Source organism: Lynx rufus, unplaced genomic scaffold (assembly GCF_022079265.1).
Source record: "Lynx rufus isolate CCGP_SWC_20201006 ecotype Redwood Valley unplaced genomic scaffold, mLynRuf1.p SCAF_27, whole genome shotgun sequence".
Lineage (NCBI taxonomy): Eukaryota > Metazoa > Chordata > Mammalia > Carnivora > Felidae > Lynx > Lynx rufus.
This window is the reverse complement of record NW_025814842.1, coordinates 5,006,846-5,026,258: the sequence shown is the minus strand read 5'-3', so window position 1 is coordinate 5,026,258 and position 19,413 is coordinate 5,006,846. Positions and strand designations below refer to the sequence as shown.

The following is a 19,413-nucleotide window of genomic DNA, read 5'->3' as shown; positions in this document are numbered from 1 at the left end:
CTTTATATTACGGTGACTTGTTTGACAGTAATTAAGTGTGGCTAGGATAATTTTCTAAGATCTCATAATAAAGTAGATCCCTTTTCTCACTTTATGAAACAACTGTATGCGTTTCGTCTTTTGCAGAGTTGAACAATGACCATAGTTGACAAAGCTTCTGAATCCTCAGACCCACCAGCCTATCAGAATCAGCCTGGCAGCTCAGAGGCGGCCTCACCTGGAGACATGGATGCAGGTTCTGCCAGCTGGGGGGCCGTGTCTTCGTTAAATGATGTCTCAAACCACACGCTTTCTCTAGGACCAGTACCTGGTGCTGTAGTTTATTCCAGTTCATCTGTACCTGATAAATCAAAGCCGTCACCACAAAAGGATCAAGGTACTACTTTTTGGAGACAGGAACACTCCAAGAAGCTCTTGGATAAATGCTGTCCGTTGGTCGGTAGTTTCAGAGAGGGGTTCCTTTTGCCAAGATAGACTGCCACCCGAGTGCCAGCAGCTACGTTATTTGACAGGCGTCCTTTCCCTGTGCTGCTTGCTCCTGATTCGCTAGGTATCGTGACAGCGCAGATTATGTTTAATTATTAAAATATTTGTAGTTTCTTTTTTTTACTTATTTTTTGAAGGATAAACTTTATCTTGGTGAGATTTGGGGTGGGCAAGCCTTTGGTTAACTTGTCAATTAACCATAGTTCCCTAAGTAGATGTCTGTGTTTTAAAATTTCAAAGATATTTTTTTTAAATGGTCGCATTTTGTCAAATGGCTCTACCCAACCATGGGGTGTTTGTTTGTTTGGTTTTGGTTTTTTGGTTTGTGGGGTTTTTTTGCCAGTTAAAATCATCTGTGGTGATAAAGTTCTTTGGAAGAGAGGAGATAATGTAAATGTTACATTTGTTAAAACTCACCGGGTTAAATGAGACATTGACGCTTTAGTGGGTCCTTCTGAGACTTGTGAATTTGGAGCTTTGAAATGCAAAGAAAGCAGATTCGGTCCTGTTCAGATAGTAGTTTGGCTTAGAATAATGTGGCTCTTAATGCCGTTTTGCACCCTCATCGTAAATGTGATATTGTGAGGTGATTTGCTGAAGGTGTTTGGGTGGGAGGAAAATTTATATCACAAAATAAACAGTGTAATTGAATGTTACACATAGAGTTTAGAGACCTTCACCAGCAAGACTTTCCCACAGAACTTCTTTTCGCTGACTCCAGCTTCCCGTTGCTTGCTGGGGCTCCTTTCTCCTCCTCAGGCCTTACCTCCCATCACCCTGCTATGCCCTTTTGGGAGCTCTTCCCCCACTCTCTGGGGACTCCTTTCTTTTTTCCTGGTTTTGCTTTCCATTCCCAGTGAGCTGAAGCCTACCTCTGCACACTCACACTCATTAATTTCTCTTTTAAAATGGAGAATCCTCCATGAAGGCATTTCAGCATCTGGCGGCACCAAGAACATGGCCAACTTCAGAAAAAGTAGTCTTCGCATGGATGATGGGGAACTTTCCTAAATAAGTTGTTTTTTGAGCTTCACCTAAGTTCTTTTAACGTGGTTATCATTAGTAATCTGTTTATTATCAGCCTTGAAAATAGAAAAACAAAAACCTTTTAGACCACGTACAGCGTACTTGTGAATGTCAGTAGTGATGCCCAGCAGCCTAAGTTCAGACCCGGTTTCCTTCCTGGTCAGATGGGGATGACGTCACTACCAGGTCTTAGAATCGAGGCTGTTTGACAGCTACTAAGGACTCTGTAAGCGCATTGCTGGTGAAGAGGGCAGTGATGGTGGTGGTGGTACTGAGTAGAAGCATCCGCAGCAAATGTTACAGAGGGTGGACTTTGCATTTTGTATGTATAGTGGTGGCAAACTTTTAAGTAGATGTAAAAGTAATTATAGTGGGCTCTCATGTAGTGATCAGTCAGTTTTGACATTTATCAATTCATAGCCAGTTATACCCTCCCCCATTTACTCCCCTCGCCAGCATTATAAAGCAAGCCCAAGACCTCATATTTTATCTATTCATATTTTAGTGTTACACATAAATAATCATTTCCTAAAAATTAAAACATCAGAGCGCCTAGGTGGCTCAGTGGGTTAAGTGTCTGACTTTGGCTCAGGTCACGATCTCATGGTTCGTGTGGTTCGAGCCCCGCCTGGGGCTCTGTGCTGACAGCTCAGAGCCTGGAGCTCCTTCGGATTCTGTGTGTGTGTGTGTGTGTGTGTGTGTGTGTGTGTGTGTGTGTGTGTCTCTCCCCCTCTGTTTCTACCCCTCTGCACTCTCTCTCTCAAAAATAAATAAACATTAAATTTTTTTTTAAAAAATAAACCATCTTTATATTAAAAATCCAGTCAACATTAAAATTTCTCTGATTGCCATATACTTTTTTTGTAACAGCTGGCTTGTTGAAATCAACAGACAAGGTCTATACTTTGCATTTGGCAAGTGTCTTTAAGTTTTTTTTAACATCCCATTATGTCCTTGCAGTTTACTTATTGAAGAAAGCAAATTATTTAGATTTCCCACATTCAAGGATCTTTCACTTATTTATTTTTTAAATGTTTATTTCTTACAGAGAAAGCGCACGTGTGTGTGCAGGAGGGGCGGAGGGAGGGAGGGAGGGAGAGAGAGAGAGAGAGAGAGAGAGTGAGAGAGAGTGAGTGAGTGAGTCCCAGGCAGGCTCTGTGCTGTCAGCACAAGCACCACACGGGGCTCGATCTCACGAACCAAGAGATCATGACCTGAGTCAACATCAAGAGTCGAATGCTTACCGGATTGAGCCACCCAGGCGCCCCTCTAAGATCTGTCTTTTAAAACGTCCCTTTCTTCCCTGTATTTCTGGTTAGCTCGTAGTGACCTAATCCTGATCAGATTCCGTTTGATGTGTTGCTGTTTATTTAGCTTGAGAAGCATGTAAAGCTTTGTTTTTAAATATTTCTTGTTTGTTTTTCTAGCCCTAGGTGATGGCATTGCTCCTCCACAAAAAGTTCTTTTCCCATCTGAGAAAATTTGTCTTAAGTGGCAACAAACTCACAGAGTTGGAGCCGGGCTCCAGAATTTGGGCAACACCTGTTTTGCCAATGCAGCATTGCAGTGTTTGACTTACACGCCGCCTCTTGCCAATTACATGCTATCACATGAGCACTCCAAGACATGTAAGTGTTCTGGGTCATGTTACTTGTGTGGTGTTGTGGCGTGCTAGCCTACTTCCATTTTTCCTGTGCAGGGAAAGTGAAGACTTAAGCCAAGAATTCTACGATCACTAGGAAATTGGTTCTCTTAGAAACCATTGAGGAGGACTCTTAAGAACTGTACTCAGGTTGCTTCAAAAGCGTTTTGCACCTAATTTGACCTGTGAAGTTGTTTAAAAAGAAACATATTTTATCAGCATTTGGCATTTCTGAACCCCCTGCTGGCTTTCTACACTTGCTAAAAAATGTGACATAAATGTCTGCCACCGACAGCTCGGGACAAGCAGAGTTCAGAAATGCTGCCTCTCCCGGTTTCCATCCTGTATTGTAAGGCTTGATTCAGTTACAGGCTTATAAGCCTTCGTGGAGAGGAACCTCCTGTTACGGCCCCCAGCCTCCTGGAAATCCATACAGGACTTTCCCTTTGGTATGTGAGCTCAGCTTTCAACCTGAAGGGCAGGAAATCAGTTAAAATCTGTCTTGAATAGGTGACAACCAGCTCAGTGGTTGACTAGTGGAATTCAGAAGTTAGGACATAGCCAGTTTTTGAGGTTTGACCTTGTAAATATATCGTAAACATCCTTCATCCCTTTTAAGGGAAAGCTCCCTGTTCTTTGATCTACATTAATACTGAGATTTGTGTGTGTTCAGGTGCTGTTCATTATCAGGGTGAGAACGCCTTTGGTTTCTTTTCGAATGGTTCTTTAATTAATAGAGAATTTAAACTGGTTCTTTTAAAACTGTTTTCCCCCCAAAGAGCAAAATAACGCTTGTAAAGAATTTGGAAAGTACAGAAAATTTTAAATAAACCAAAGGAAAATCACCTAGAATCTCACTGCCCAGAGGTATTTGGTATGCCAAGGGGTTTTAAGTTACAGAACGAACGTTTTGTTTGCCCTCATTTTCTCCCTTCTGAGTTCATAATTCGTTCCCCACAGACAGCTTTCCCATCACTTTTGCGCTTAATGAAAGTAGGGTGTGGATGAAAACCCAGCACTGGCACCTGGACAGTGAGAGACAGGACCAACACAAAAATTCAGAAGCTCCGGGTGTCCAGAATTGGGTGCCTGTCTTTTATGCTATTGGTAGTTTTCTTTTTCTTTCTGTTTTTCCTTTGTTTAGGTATATCAAGGCATAATTACATATGTAATTCAGGTACATTTGTTTATTATACGTAATTATATATGTATTTAGGTACATTTACCTTTATTTAGCTTTATTGAGGTGTCATTGATATAAATTGCACATATTTAAAATATATGTTTGATGCATTCTGACGTTTGCATACTCCCATGAAACTATCACCACAATTAAGATAATGAATGTATTCATCACCCCCTAAAGTTTCCCAGCCCTCCTTTGAAATCACTCCCTTCCACCCCTTCCTGCCCCGCATCCCCTCCAGCCCAGGCAGCCACTGATATGCTCTCTGTCTACTATAGATTGGTTTGTATTTTTTAGAGTGTCATGTAGTGGAATTATGGAGGCATGTATTCACACATTGCCTGGCTTCCTTCAGTCAGTACAGTCATGTATCAACAGTATTTACTGTTGAGTAGTATTTCATCGTATGGATGTGCCACATTTTGTCTCTCCACCTGTTGACGGGCGTTTGGGTTGTTTCTTATTTGGGACTGTCACAAATCAAGCTGTGGTGAACGTGTATAAACAGGTCTTTGGAAAGAGATGTTTTCATTTCTCTTGGGTAAATATGTAGGAGTGGAATGGCTTGGTCCTATGGTATGTATGTACTTAACCTGGACATAAACTTCCAGTCTGTTTCACACAGGGATCATGGCATCTTACATTTCCACTAGCAGTGAATGAAAGTTTGTCCCGTATGTCGCCTAATATTTGGCACGGTCATTCTTTACAACATCAGCCGCTCTAATAGGCATAGCAAGTACTACCTTACCGTGATCTTAATTTGCACTTCCCTAATGACTAATGATGTTGAACATCTTTCCATACAGCTAATTGCCATCTGTATACTTTTTTGGCTGAAGCTTTTGCTTGATTTAAAATTGGGTGGTTTTCTTGTTGGGTTTTGAGAGCTTTTTATATGTTCTGTGTACAAGTCCTTTATGAGGTGTGTAGTTTGCAGACTGTCTTGCAGTGGGGGGGAGAATGTTCTCTTCACACTGTCCTTTGAAGAATTCCACATCTCTACTTTTTCTTTTCATCAGTCGTGTTTTAAGTGTTCTATTAAGTCTTTGCCTCACCAGTGGTCACAAAGGTTTTCTCTGTATTCTTTTACAAATTTGATAGTTTGAGCTTTTATACTGGTCAGTGATCTATTTTGAGTTAATTTCTGTTTGTGGTGTGGAGAATGGATTGAAGGTCCTGGTTTTCAGTATGGATATCCAGTTGTCCCTGTACTCTTTGTTCAAGAGATAGTTCTGTCTTCACTGAATTGTCTTTGCTTCTTTGTGAAAAATCAATTGACCATATTCATACGGATCTATTTCTGGACTCTGTTCTGTTACACTGATCCACTGTTCTATCTCAACACCACCACAGTGTCTGGGTTGCTAGATGTTTAATAGTTTTAAAATCAGGTAAGTCTTCCAACTTTGTTCTCCTTTTTCAAAGTTGTTTTAGCCATTTTTTGGTCTCTGGCATTTCCAAATGTATTTTGGACTCAATTGGTCAATTTCTACAAAAGAGCTTCCTGGGATTTTGATTGGTATTGTGTTGAATCTGTGAATTAACTTGGGGTGAACTGACATCTATACAGCGTTGTTTTCTGCCCCCGAACAAGGTATATGCCTCCATTTACTTAGCTTTTCTTTAATGTTTTTAGCAGTGGTGCTTAGTTCTCAGTGTACAAGTACAATGTGCACATCCCTTGTCAGATTTGTCCCTAAGTATTGCGTATTTTTGGAAGCTGTTATAAATGGTAATATTTTTTGAATTTCGATTTCTGATTGTTTGTTCCTAGAATATAAAAATGCCAGTGACTTTTGGATATTGATCTTAGGTCTTGCGACTGTGGTAAATTTATTAATTCTAGTAAGTGTGTGTGTGTGTGTGTGTGTGTGTGTGTGTGTGTGTGTCTGTGTTTTAAAGGTTTCTTGAGATTTTATGTAGAGACGATCGTGTGATCTATGAATAAGGACAATTTTATTTCTGCATGTCCAGTCTGCTTGCTGTTTCTTGCTTGGTGCCCTGGCCAGCACCTCCTTTACAGTGTTGAATGCATGTGGTGGACGTAGATGTCTGCTGCTTCACTTCAGGGGGAAGGCGTTTTATTTTAGTCTTTGGCTTTTACGTATGCTGTTAGCTGTAGAGTCTTATCATGCTGAGGCTGAGTGTTGTACTTGAATGTTAAGCCAAATTTGCATTCCTGAGATGAGCCCAACTTGGTCATGATGTCTTATGATTTCCATGTATCACTGGATTTGCTACACATTTTTTAACTTTTGTGTTCATGATGAACATTAATCTATAGTTTCTCATGCTTTTGTCTGACTTTGTCATCAGGGTAATGGTGGCATTACGAAATATGTTGGGATTATTTTCTTCTGTTTCCTAGAAGAATTTGTGTAGAATTGGGGTTATTTCTTACATGTTTGGGCCTTGGAGTTTTCTCACGGGTAGGTTTTTAACTACATATTTAAGGTCTTTAATAGATAGAGGCCTCTTCAGGTTGTCTTTTTTTTTCATCAGGGAGCTTTGATTAGTTTGTGTCTCTCAAGGAATTTGTCTTGTTGAATGTGTCGGCATAAACTTGTTCATAATGTTCTGTTATCCTTTTTTAATTTTTTTAGGATCTATAGTGATTTTCTTTCTCTTATTCCTGATGTTCATGACTCCCCTCCTTTTTTCCTGATCAATCTGACTAGAGTTTTAGTCATCTTATTATTGATCTTCTCAGAAAACCAGCTCTTGGTTTCATTGTTATTTTGTTTTCTGTATCATTGATGTTCATTACTATTTTTATTATTCCTTTTCTCTTGCCCACTCTGGATTTAATGCGCTCATTTCTAGTTTCTTAAAGGGGAAGCTTAGGTCATTTAATTTGAGATCTTTTCCAGTCTTTTGAGTGCTATAAATTTCCCTTTGAGTACTGCTTTAGTTGTATCCCAGACATTTCAGTATTTCACGTATTCACATTTATTCCAGTCAACATACTTTCTGATTGCCCTTGCGGTTATTTAGAGGTGTGTTGTTGAGTTGCCAAATGTTTGAGGATTTTCCAGAAATTGTCCTGTTACTGATAGCTAATTTAATTCTGTCGTGGTCAGAGTATACTTTTTATTGTTGGAATCCTTTTAAACTTGAGGTTTGTTTTATGTGCCAGAGCGTGGTCTAGCTTGGTGACTGTCCCACATCACTTAATAATTATTATTTACTTAATAAGGATGTGTAGTGTCTGTGTTGTCTTGTTTCTATAAATGCTGATTATGGTCAGTTATTTGATAATGTTGTTGAAGCTGTCTTCTATGTCCTTACTGCTTTTCTACTCATGCTATCACATTTTGAGAGAGGTCTATTGAAATGAAATACATTTGTGAATTTGGTTTTTTTCCCTGTTTTATTAATTTTGCCTTATGGAGCTCTTTGGAGCTCTGTCACTCACCTAAGATTATTATGACCTCTTGGTGAAGTGACTTATTTATAATTTATGAAATTACCCTCTTTATCCCAAATAATATGCTTTGTTCTGAAATCTACTTTGATGTAAATATAGCCTCTCCAGTTTTTTTTGATTGATGTTTGCATGGTATATCTTTTTCCATGTTTTTACATTTAACCTACTTGTGTTTATACTTAAAGTGGATTTCTTGTATAAATAACCTATCAGGTAATTTTTTTCTTACAGTCTCCATGTTTTATTTTGGGGTATAAGCCATTGGTATTTAATGAGATTATTAATACGGGTGGGTTTATTTTACCATCTTGTCATTTGTTTTCTATTAGTTCCATTTATTCCTTGTCCTCTTTTTCATCTTTTTCTGCCTTCTTTTGGAATGAGTAATTTTATGATTTTTAAAAAATTCTTTTTAATGTTTTACTTATTTTTGAGAGAGAGAGAGAGAGAGGGAACAGAGGAGGGGCCGAGGGAGAGGGCAACACAGAATCTGAAGCAGGCTCCAGGCTCTGAGCTGTCAGCACAGAGCCTGATGTGGGGCTTGAACTCATGAGCCACGAGATCATGCCCTGAGCCGAAGTCGGATGCTTAACTGACTAAGCCACCCAGGTGCCCCGGAATAAGTAATTTTATGATATTTATTTATGATATGATATTTAATCTCTTTTATTGGCATGTTTTCTGTAACTTTGTTTTCTACTTTTAGTGGTTGCTTTAGGGTTTGGCGTGCATCTTTAAACGATCACAGTTTACCTTCAACTGATGTTTCGCTTGTGTGTGGTAAGGGCTTTGTGACGATGCACTTTTCATCTTCCCACTCCTGGCATTTGTGCTCTTGTTGTCGTTCATTTTAGTTCTACCTGCCTTGTAATCAGACAACATATTGTGTTATTTTTGCCTTAAATAAATTATAAAGGCTTTGCTTTAAATAGTTAAGGTTTGTTTAGAAATCTTCTATGCTTACCTGTTCAGTTACCATATCCACTGCTTTTGTTCCTTTACATAGATGTAGATTCCCATCTGGTATTTTTCCTTAGGACCAAAGGACTTCCCTAACTTTGCTTGCTAGTGATGAACTATGCTTTTTGCTGTAATTGGTTTCATTCTCAGTCTGAAATGTCATTATTTTGCCTTTTTAAAGCTAACCTTATTGTAGATTCACATGCAGTTGTGAGAAATAACACAAAGACATCTCATGTACCTTTCCCAGTTTACCCAGTAGTAACACTATTATTTCAGGATCTCAACCAGGGTATTGACGTCGATACAGTCAGGATACAGAACATTTCCATCATTACAGAATCTGTCATATTCCCTTTTTGTAGCCAAGCCCACTTTCCTTGTGCCCCGACCTCCTCCTTTAACCCCTGGAAGCCACTAAACTATTTTTCATTTCTATAATTTTGTCATTTCAAGAATGTCATATATATACATATTGAGTTATACAGTATATAACATTTTGGGATTGGCTTTTCAGTCAGCATAATTCTCTGAAGATTCATTTAGGTTGTATTAATAATTTGTGTGTGGGTTTTTAAAATTGTATTTATTTTATTGTTGAGTAGTAGTCTATGGTGTGGACATACCATGGCTTGTTTTAACCACTCATCCATAAAAGGACATCTGGCTTATGTCCGGTTTGGGGATATTATGAATAGAGCTGCTGTAAGCATTAGAGCATACAACATGCGTGTGAACATGTCTGTTTCTCTGGAGTAAATGCCCAGGACTGCACTCACTCGCTCATATGGTAGGTGTGTGTTTGATTCTATAAGAAACTGCCAGTTTTTCAGAGTGGCTGACCATTTTTACAGTCCTACCAGCAATGGGCGAGACTTCCAGTTTCTCTGCATTTAAAAGAAAAAACAAGTTTGTTTATTTAAATTTATTTATTTATTTATTTATTTATTTAAAAAATTTTTTTTCACGTTTATTTATTTTTGAGACAGAGAGAGGCAGAGCGTAAACGGGGGAGGGTCAGAGAGAGAGGGAGACAGAATCTGAAACAGGCTCCAGGCTCTGAGCAGTCAGCACAGAGCCCGACGCGGGGCTCGAACTCACGGACCGCGAGATCTTGACCTGAGCCGAAGTCGGACGCTTAACCGACTGAGCCACCCAGGCGCCCCTAAATTTATTTATTTTGAGAGAGAACGGGAGAGAGAGAATCCCAAGCAGTTTTCGTGTTGTCAGCACAGAGCCTGGCACAAAGCTTGATCTCCTGAACCGTGAGATCATGACCTGAGCCAAAATCAAGACTCTGACCCTTAAACCGACCTGGCCGCCCAGACGCTCCAGTAGTTTCTCTGCGTTTTTGCCAGCATTTGGTGTTGTCACTGTTTTTCATTTTAGCCGTACTGATAAGTATATAATGGTATCTTGTGGTTTTAATTTGTATTTCCCTAATGCCTAAAGGTCTTGAACTTGTTTCCATGCGTTTATATGCCATCTGTATGTCCTCTTTGGTGAAATATCTCTTTGCTATCATTTGCTTATTCTCTATTGCAGTCTTTGTTTTTATTCTGTTGAGTTTTGAGAGTTCTTTCTATAGTTTAGGTAACCAGGCCTTTGTTGGATATACAGGTTCCAAATAGTTTCTTCTAGTCTGAGGCCTGTCTTTTCATCCCCTTAACAAGGTTTTTCACAGAACAAAAGTTTTTAATTTTAGTGAAATCTGATCTTACCTTTCATGGATTATGCTTTTGGTTTAGTTTATGGTTTTTTGTTTGTTTTTTAGTTTATTTTTGAGACAGCGCACACAGGAGGGGCAGAGAGAGAGAGAGAGACTGAGTGAGCACAGGAGGGGCAGAGAGAGCCTGATGCAGGGCTCAAACCCCTGAATGGTGAGATTGTGACCTGAGCCAAAATCAAGAGTCGGATGCTTAACCAACCTAGCCATCCAGGCGCCCCTAGTTTAAGTTTAGTTAAAAGTATCTTTGCCTAGTTCTTGATCCTAAAGATTGTCTCCTGGTTTTTTTTTTTTTTTTTTCTAAAAATTTTATACTTTTACACTTTAGGTGTGTAATCCATTTAAGTTAATTTTTGTATAATGTGAGGTTTGGGTGAAGTTAGTTGTTTGTCTATAAATGTCTGTTAGTCCAGCACCATTTGTTGAAAAGGCTGTCTTCTCTCTGTTGAATTGCTTTCACATCTTTGTAAAAAATCCCTTGGGCGTATTTGTGTGGGTCTGTTTCTGGGTTTCCTATTCTGTTCTCTTGAAGTATATGTCTGTCCCTCCATACAGTAGCTATGTCATGAGTCTTGATATCAGATAGGATGATTCCACTCACTTATTCTCTTTCAAAACTGGTTTAGCTATTCTTGGTGTTTTGTCTTTCCATGTAAATTATAGAATAATAGTGTCTATACCTACAAAAAAATCTTGCTGAGATTTTGATAGGAGCTGTGTTAAAGCTGAATCTCAATTTGGAGAGAGTTGACATCTTTACTTAGGTTGACATTTTCCATCTGTGAATATGGTATGTTTCTCCATTTATTTAAATCTTCTTTACTTTCATCCCTGTTGTGTAGTTTCAGCATGTTTTGTCTTATTTTGTTAGATCTACACCTGAATATTTTTTGAGGGATTTTAAATGGCATTATATTTTTAGTTTTGGTGTCCACATGTTAATTGCTGGTATATAAAGATACATTTTATTTTTATATGTTAATCTTATATTCTGTGATCTTGCCAAACTCACTTATTAGTTCTAGGCATTTTTTTTTTAGACTCCTTGGATTTTTCTATTAGTCCTGTTATAGGCAAGTGTGGACAGTTTTACTCATTCCTTACTGATTGGTATGTGCTTTATTTCCTTTTCTTGTCTTATTTCACTGGCTACAATTCCAGCACTATGTTGAGTAAGAATGAGAGTGGACATCCTTGCCTTGTTTGTTATTAGAAAGAAGAGCAGTTAGTTTGATATTAGCGGTAGGTTTTATGGTATATGCTCTTTATTAAGTTAAAGAAGTTCTATTTCTGTTTTTCTGCTTTCTGCTTTCTATCATGAATAAGTGTTGATTTTTGTCAAATGCTTTTTCTATATCAGATTGATGTGATCATGTGATATTTCTTCGTTAGCCTGTTAATATGGTAGATTATACTGGTAGATGTTCCAATTCCAGTATTCGGTTGTCTTTATATCCCTGGAATAAACTCCATTTGGTCATTGGAGTTAGTATTATTATTTTTAAAAGTTTTTATTTAATCTCCCAGTCCTCATCATAACTATTTCACCCATCCCCCTACTCACCTCCCCTCTGGTAACCATCAGTTTGTTCTCTGTAGTTAAGAGTGTTTCTTGGTTTATCTCTCTCCCTTCTTTTTTTCCCTTTGCTTGTTTGGTTTCTGAAATTACACGTGAGTGAAATCATGTATTTGTTTTTCTCTGACTTTTAGTGTTTATCTTGAGAGAGTGAGATTGCACATGTGCACAAGTAGGGGAGGGGCAGAGAGAGAGAGAATCTCACTCAGGCTCTGTGCTCTAAGTAGGGCCTGATGCGGGGATTGATCCCACAAACCACAAGATTGTGACCTGAGTTGAAATCAGGAGTCCGGACGCTTAACCAACTGAGCCACCCAGGCACCCCTGACTGACTTTTTACGCTTAGTATTACGCTCTCTAAGTACATTTATGTCATTGCAAACGACAAAAATTCATTCTTTTTCTGACTTAATATTCCATTGTGGGTATATATTCCATCTTCTTTATCTGCTCATCAATCAGTGGACACTTGGGCTGCTTCCATATCTTGGTTATTATAAGTAATGCTGTTGTGAACATAGGGATGCATTATGCATGAATTAGTGCTTCTGTATTCTTTGGGTAAATACCCAGTAGTGCAATTGCTGGATTGTAGGGTAGTTCTGTTTTTAACTTTTTGAGGATGCTCCATACTCTTTCCTAGAGTGGTTGCACCAGTTTGCATTCCATCGACAGTACACAAGGGTTCCTTTTTCTCTGCATCCTTGCCAACACTGTTGTTTCTTGTGTTGTTGATTTTAGCCATTCTGACAGGTGTGAGGTGGTAACTCATTATGGTTTTGATTTGCATTTCCCTGACGATGAGTGGTCACGAGCATCTTTTCATGTGTCTGTTAGCCATCTGGATGTTGTATTGGAGAAATGTCTGTTCATACCTTCTGCCCATCTTTTAATTAGATTAGTTGTTTTTTGGGTGTTGAGTTTTACAAGTTCTTTATATATTTTGGATTGTATCCCTTAATCGGATATGTCATTTGCAAATATCTTCTATTCCATGGGCTGCCTTTTAATTTTGTTGATTGTTTCCTTCGCTGGGCAGAAGCTTTTTATTTTGATGAAGTCCCAGTTGTTTCTTTTTGCTTTTGTTTCCCTTGCCTCAGGAGACATGTCTAGAAAGATGTTGCTATGACTGATATCAAAGAGGTTACTTACTGTGCTCTCTTCTAGCATTTTTATGGTTTTAGGTCTCATATTTAGGTCTTTAGTCCATTTTGAATTTGGTTTTGTGTTGGTGTAAGAAAGTGGCCCGGTTTCATTCTTTCGCATGTTACTGACAGTTTTCCCAGTACCACTTGTTGAAGACACTTTTTCCAATTGGATGTTCTTTTCTGCTTTGTCTAAGATTAATTGACAGTGTAATTGTGGGTTCATTTCTGGATTTTCTTTTTTTTTAAATTTTTTTAAATTTTTATTTTTATTAAAAAAAATTTTTTAATGTTTTATTTATTTTTGAGACAGAGAGAGACAGAGCATGAATGGGGGGAGGGGCAGAGAGAGAGAGGGAGACACAGAATCTGAAACAGGCTCCAGGCTCTGAGCTGTCAGCACAGAGCCCGACGCGGGGCTCGAACTCATGGACCGCGAGATCATGACCTGAGCCAAAGTCGGAGGCTTAACCCACCGAGCCACCCAGGCGCCCCCATTTCTGGATTTTCTATTGTGTTCTATTGATCCATATATCTGTTTTTGTGCTGGTACCGTACTGTTTTGACCACTACAGCTTTGTAATATAACTTGAAGTCTGGAATCGTAATGCCTCCAGCTTTGCTTTTCTTTTTCAAGATTGCTTTGGCTATTTGGGGTCTTTTGTGGTTCCATACAAATTTTAAGATTGTTTGTCCTAATTCTTTGAAAATTGCTGTTGGTATTTTGATAGGGATTGCATTAAATGTGTAGATTGCTATGGGTAGCATAGACATTTTAACAATATTTTTCCAGTCCATGTGCATGGAGTGTCTTTCCATGTCTTTGTGTCCTCTGTTTCTTTCATCAGTGTTTTATAGTTTTCAAAGTGCAGCTCTTTCTCTTCTTTGGTTAGGTTCATTCCTAGGTATCATTGTTTTTGGTGCAATTGTAAATGGGATAGACTTCCTAATTTTTCTTTCTGCCAGTTCATTATTGGTGTATAGAAATGCAACAGGGGCGCCTGGGTGGCGCAGTCGGTTAAGCGTCCGACTTCAGCCAGGTCGCGATCTCGCGGTGCGTGAGTTCGAGCCCCGCGTCAGGCTCTGGGCTGATGGCTCGGAGCCTGGAGCCTGTTTCTGATTCTGTGTCTCCCTCTCTCTCTGCCCCTCCCCCGTTCATGCTCTGTCTCTCTCTGTCCCAAAAATAAATAAACGTTGAAAAAAAAAAAAAAAAAAGAAATGCAACAGATTTCTGTACATTGATTTTGTATCTATGACTTCACTGAATTCATTGGTCAGTTCTAGTAGTTTTTTGGTGGAGTCTTTTCAGGTTTTCTATATTGAGTATCGTGTCATCTGCAAGTACTGAAGGTTTTACTTCTTACCAGTTTGGATGCCTTTTATTTTGTTTCATGTCTGATTGCTATGGCTAGGACTTCCAGTACTGTGTTGGATAACAATGGTGAGACTGACATCCCTGTCTTGTTGCTGAACATAGAGGGAAAGCTCTCAGTTTTTTCCCATTGAGGATGATACTAGCTGTGAGTTTTTCATACATGGCCTTTATTATGTTGAGGTATGTTCTCTTTAAACTTACTTTGTTGACAGTTTTATCATGAATTGGATGTTGTACTTTAACCTGCATCTGTTGAAATGATCGTATGGTTTTGTTTTTTTTAATTGATGTGATGCATTACATTAATTTGCAAATACTGAACCTCCTTTGCAACCCAGAAATAAATCCCACTTGATCATGGTGAATGATTTTTTTAATGTATTGTTGGATTCAGTTTGTTAGTATTTTATTGAGGATTTTTGCACCCATGTTCATGAGGGCTTTTGGCCTGTGGTTCTCTTTTTAGTGGAGTCTTTATCTGGTTTTGGTATCAGGGTAATGTTGGCCTCATGGAATAAGTTTGGAAGTTTTCCTTCCTTTTTTGTTTTTTAGCATAGCTTGAGAAGAATAGGTATTCTTCTTTAAATGTTTGGTAGAATTTGCCTGTGAAGCCATTTGGCCCTGAACTTTGGTTTGTTGGGAGCTTTTTGATTACTGATTCAATTTCTTTGCTGGTTATTGGTCTAAGTTTTCTGTTTCTTCCTCTTTCAGTTTTGATAGCTTGTATGTTTCTAGGAATTTATCCATTTCTTCCAGGTTGTCCAATTTGTTGGCACATAGTTTTTCATAATATTCTCTTAACTGTATTTCTGTGGTGCTGGTTGTTTCTCCACTCTCATTTGTGATTTTATTTGTTTGAGTCCTTTCTCTTTTTTTCTTGGTAAAGTCTGGCTAGAGGTTTATCAATTTTATTGATTTTTTTTTTTTTTTTTAAAGAACCAGCTCTTGGCTTCACTGACCCATTCTATTATTTTTTTAGTTTGTGTGTCATTTATTTCTGTTCTAATCTATATTATTTCCTTCCTTTTGCTGGTTTTTTGTTTTGTTTGTTGTTCTTTTTCTAGCTCCTTTAGGTGCAAGGTTAGGTTGTTTATTTGAGATTTTTTTTTTGCTTCTTGAGGTAAGCCTGTATTGTTGTAATCTTCCCTCTTAGAAGTGCTTTTGCTACATCTGAAAGGTTTTGGACCACTATGTTTTCATTTTCATTTGTTTCCATTACTTTTATTTAAAAAAAAAAACCTTTTTTGAATGTTTATTTATTTTGAGAGAGCATGTGTGTACATGCACAAGTAGGAGGGGAACAGAGAGAGAGAGGTGGAAAGGGAATCCCAAACAGGCTCCATGCTGTCATCCCAGAGCCTGACACAAAGCTCGATTTCACAAAACATGGGATCATGACCTGAACCAAAATCAAGAGTCAGATGCTTAACTGAGCCACCCACGTGCCTCTACTTTTTAAATTTCGTCTTTGATTTCCTGGTTGACCCATTCATTGTTTAGTATGATGTTTTTTAATCCATGTATTTGTGGTCTTTCCAGATTTTTTCTTGTGGTTGACTTGTAATTTCATAGTGTTTGGTCAGAAAAGATTCATAGTATGATTACAATCTTCTTGAATTTGTTGAGGGTTGTTTTGTGGGCTAATGTGTGATCTATTCTGGAGAATGATCCATGTGCACATGAATGTGTATTCTGCTGTTTTGGGATGGAATGTTCTGAATATGCCTGTTAAGTCCATCTGGTCCAGTGTCGTTCGAAGCCTTTGCTTCCTTGTGGATGTTCTGTTTAGATGATCTGTCCATTGATGTCAGTGGGGTGTTAAAGTCCCCTACTGTTATTGTATTATTATCAATTAGTTCTTTCATGTTTATTATTTACTGTTTTATATATTTGGGTGCTTTCATGTTGGGTGCATAAATATTTATAATTGTAGTATCTTCTTGTTGGGTTGTCCCCTTTATTATTATTGTTTATTTTTATTTTTATTTATTGTAATGTTTATTTTTGAGAGCTAGCGTGAGCAGGTGTGCGCACAAGTGTGGGAAGGGCAGAGAGAGAGAGACACACACACACACACACACACACAGAATCCAAAGCAGGCTCCTGGCTCGGAGCTATCAGCACAGAGCCTGATGCAGAGCTCAAACCATGAACTGTGAGATCATGACCTGAGCTGAAGTTGGACACTTAACTGACTGAGCCACCCAGGCACCCTGTCATCCTCTGTCTTTTGATTGGAGTGTTTAGTTCACTTATATTCAAAGTAATTATTGGTAACTATGTATTTATTGTCATTTTACTACTTGTTTTGTGGTTGTTTCTGAAGATTTTCTCTGATTCATTCTTGTCTTTCTCTCTTTCATGGTTTGCTGGTTTTCTTTGGTGATATATTTGGATTTCTTTTTCTTCTTTGTGTATTTATTACTGGTTTTTGATTTGTGGTTACCATTAGGTTTGTGTATAACATCTTTTGCATATAGCAGTCTGTATTAACTTGATGGTTGTTTAAGTTGGAACCTATTCTTTACTCCTTTCTTCCTCACATTTTAGGTATATGGTGTCATATTTTACATCCTGTTGTTAGTTTCTTGACTGATATTTTACAGAAATGTTCATTTTTACTGTTTTTGTGCTTCCTACCTTCATATTGTCATTTTTGGTCTTTCCTTTCCACTCAAAGAGTCACCTTTAATACTTCGTGCAGGGCTGTTTTAGTGGCCACTAACTCCTTTAGTTTTTGTTTGTCTGGGAAACTCTTTCTCTCTCCTATGCTGAATGGTAGCCTTGCTAGATAGAGTATTTTTGGTTGCAGGTTTTTCCCATTCAGCAGTTTAAATATGCCACTGCTTTCCGGCTTGGAAAGTTTCTAGTGAAAAATCCGCTGGTAGCCTTACAGGGTTTCCTTTGTATGTAACAGCTTTCATTTGTCTTGCTGCTTTTAATATTTTTTTTTATCACTATATTTTGCCATTACAATACGTCTTGGTGTGGATCTACTTTTGTTGATTTTGTCGGGGGTTCTCTGTGCCTCCTGGATCAAGATATCTATTTCCTTCCCCAGATTAAGGAAGTTGTCAGCTATTATTTCTTCAAATAAATTCTCAGCCTCTTTTTTTCTCTTCTTCTGGGATCCCAATATGAATATTATGTTTGATGGAGTCACTGAATTCCCTAAGCCTATTCTTGTTTTGCATAATTCTTTTTTCTCTCTTTTGTTCAGCTTGATAACTTTCCATTACTCTTTTAGGCCATTAATTTGTTCTTCTGCTTCTTCCAACCTGCTGTTTATCATCAAGCATGTTTCTCATTTCATTTATTTTTTTTTTATTTAAAAAAAAAATTTTTTTTTTTTAACGTTTATTTATTTTTGGGACAGAGAGAGACAGAGCATGAACAGGGGAGGGGCAGAGAGAGAGGGAGACACAGAATCGGAAACAGGCTCCAGGCTCTGAGCCATCAGCCCAGAGCCCGACGTGGGGCTCGAACTCATGGACCGCGAGATCATGACCTGACTGAAGTCGGACGCTTAACCGACTGCGCCACCCAGGCGCCCCTCATTTCATTTATTGAGCCCTTTATCTCTGCTATGTTATTCCTTATCTCTGTTAATGGTCTCACTGATGTTCTCCACTCTTTTCTCAAGTCCAGCTAGTATCCTTATGATCATTGCTTTAAATTCTCCATCAGCTGTGTTACTTAAAACTGTTCCACTCAGATCTCTGGCCATGGCCTTCCTGTTCTTTCATTTGGGGCAAATTCCTCTGTCTTCTCATTTTGTCTAAGTCCCTGTGCTTGTTTCTGTGTGTTAGGAAAGTGACCTATGGTTCCTGGTTTTTGAGGGTAATGACTTTATGGAGAGGTCACATAGTGCCCCGCAGTGTAGTATCTCCTGTTCCCCAAGGCCTGGTGCTGCCAGGAATGTCTCCACCGTGAGCTGCGTGTGCTCTGCTGTTGTATTCTGGCCACTTTACCTTTCAGGCTGATTGTCTGCAGAGGCTCTCTTTGCCTGTTGTGGGCAGTGTTTGGTCCCTGGCCTGAATGTGATGAGTTTTAACTGGGTGTGCCCTGATCTGCTTGTAAAATGAGACCTGTTGCTGCTGCCACCCAGAACTGAGGCCTTGAAAAACTCCTGGCTGGGGGGATGGAGGTTAGCAGGGGTTTAGTTTGGTCTTCTGGGGGAGGGACCTGCTGCACTGGGACTGTGGCAAGTGTGACTGGGAAGGGAGGTTCTTCCAGAGCATGGGGGGGGGCGGGGGCGGGGAGGGCTTAGCGTCAGCATATTAGGTAGTGAGTGTTGGTGCTGTCCTGGTTCCCACAGGTGGCTCCTTGTTTACACTGCAGGGCAGAGGGAAGGAAATGCTGGTGGCCAGTGTGTTTGTTCCCAAGGGGGTCTCTCTGTGAACACTCTCTTTCTTGGACATGCTCTGTGATGAGCAGCTAACCTCCCTACTGTGTGCCTCAGGCACTCGTCAGATCTTGTTTCCACGCTGTAGGTCTGTTTTCTCCAAGAGCAGCAGCAGTGTCTTCTGATCTCTACCAGAGCCACTTACTCTGACCTTTAAAACTCCAGGCTTTAAACCCTTCGGGTGGTAAGAACTCAGGAAATTTGGAACCTTTTGCTTTGCGAGCCAGTTGCTCTGGGGATTCTTCTCCCCTTGCACTGCCCTGTGTGCCAGTATGTCTCTTGCCCTGCCCTCTTCAGTGACTGCAGCTCCCTCCCTACTGCAGGAGCCACATGGTCTCTCCCAGTCTGTGGCTCTGCTCTTCCTCCTCCTTCATGTGGCCTCTCCTCTGCCTCTCGTTGTGGAGTTTGTTCTGCCAGTTCTCAGATCAATTTCTAGGGTATTTGGGATGACTTGAT

The 19,413-nt window shown here is 39.3% G+C and overlaps 1 protein-coding gene across 3 annotated transcripts in view; it reads left to right on the top strand.

Moving 5' to 3' along the window:
• Positions 1-19,413, top strand: part of USP42 (ubiquitin specific peptidase 42) — a 49,500-nt gene that overhangs the window by 4,321 nt on the left and 25,766 nt on the right. For all 3 annotated transcript variants that reach the window (XR_006964076.1, XM_047089437.1, XM_047089436.1), the window contains exons 2-3: positions 127-376; positions 2,940-3,140. Coding sequence is in view for 2 of the 3 variants with exons in the window: in XM_047089437.1 (XP_046945393.1) it covers positions 136-376; positions 2,940-3,140 (442 nt within the window). In the remaining variant the exon portion in view is untranslated. The remainder of the gene's footprint in view (positions 1-126; positions 377-2,939; positions 3,141-19,413) is intronic.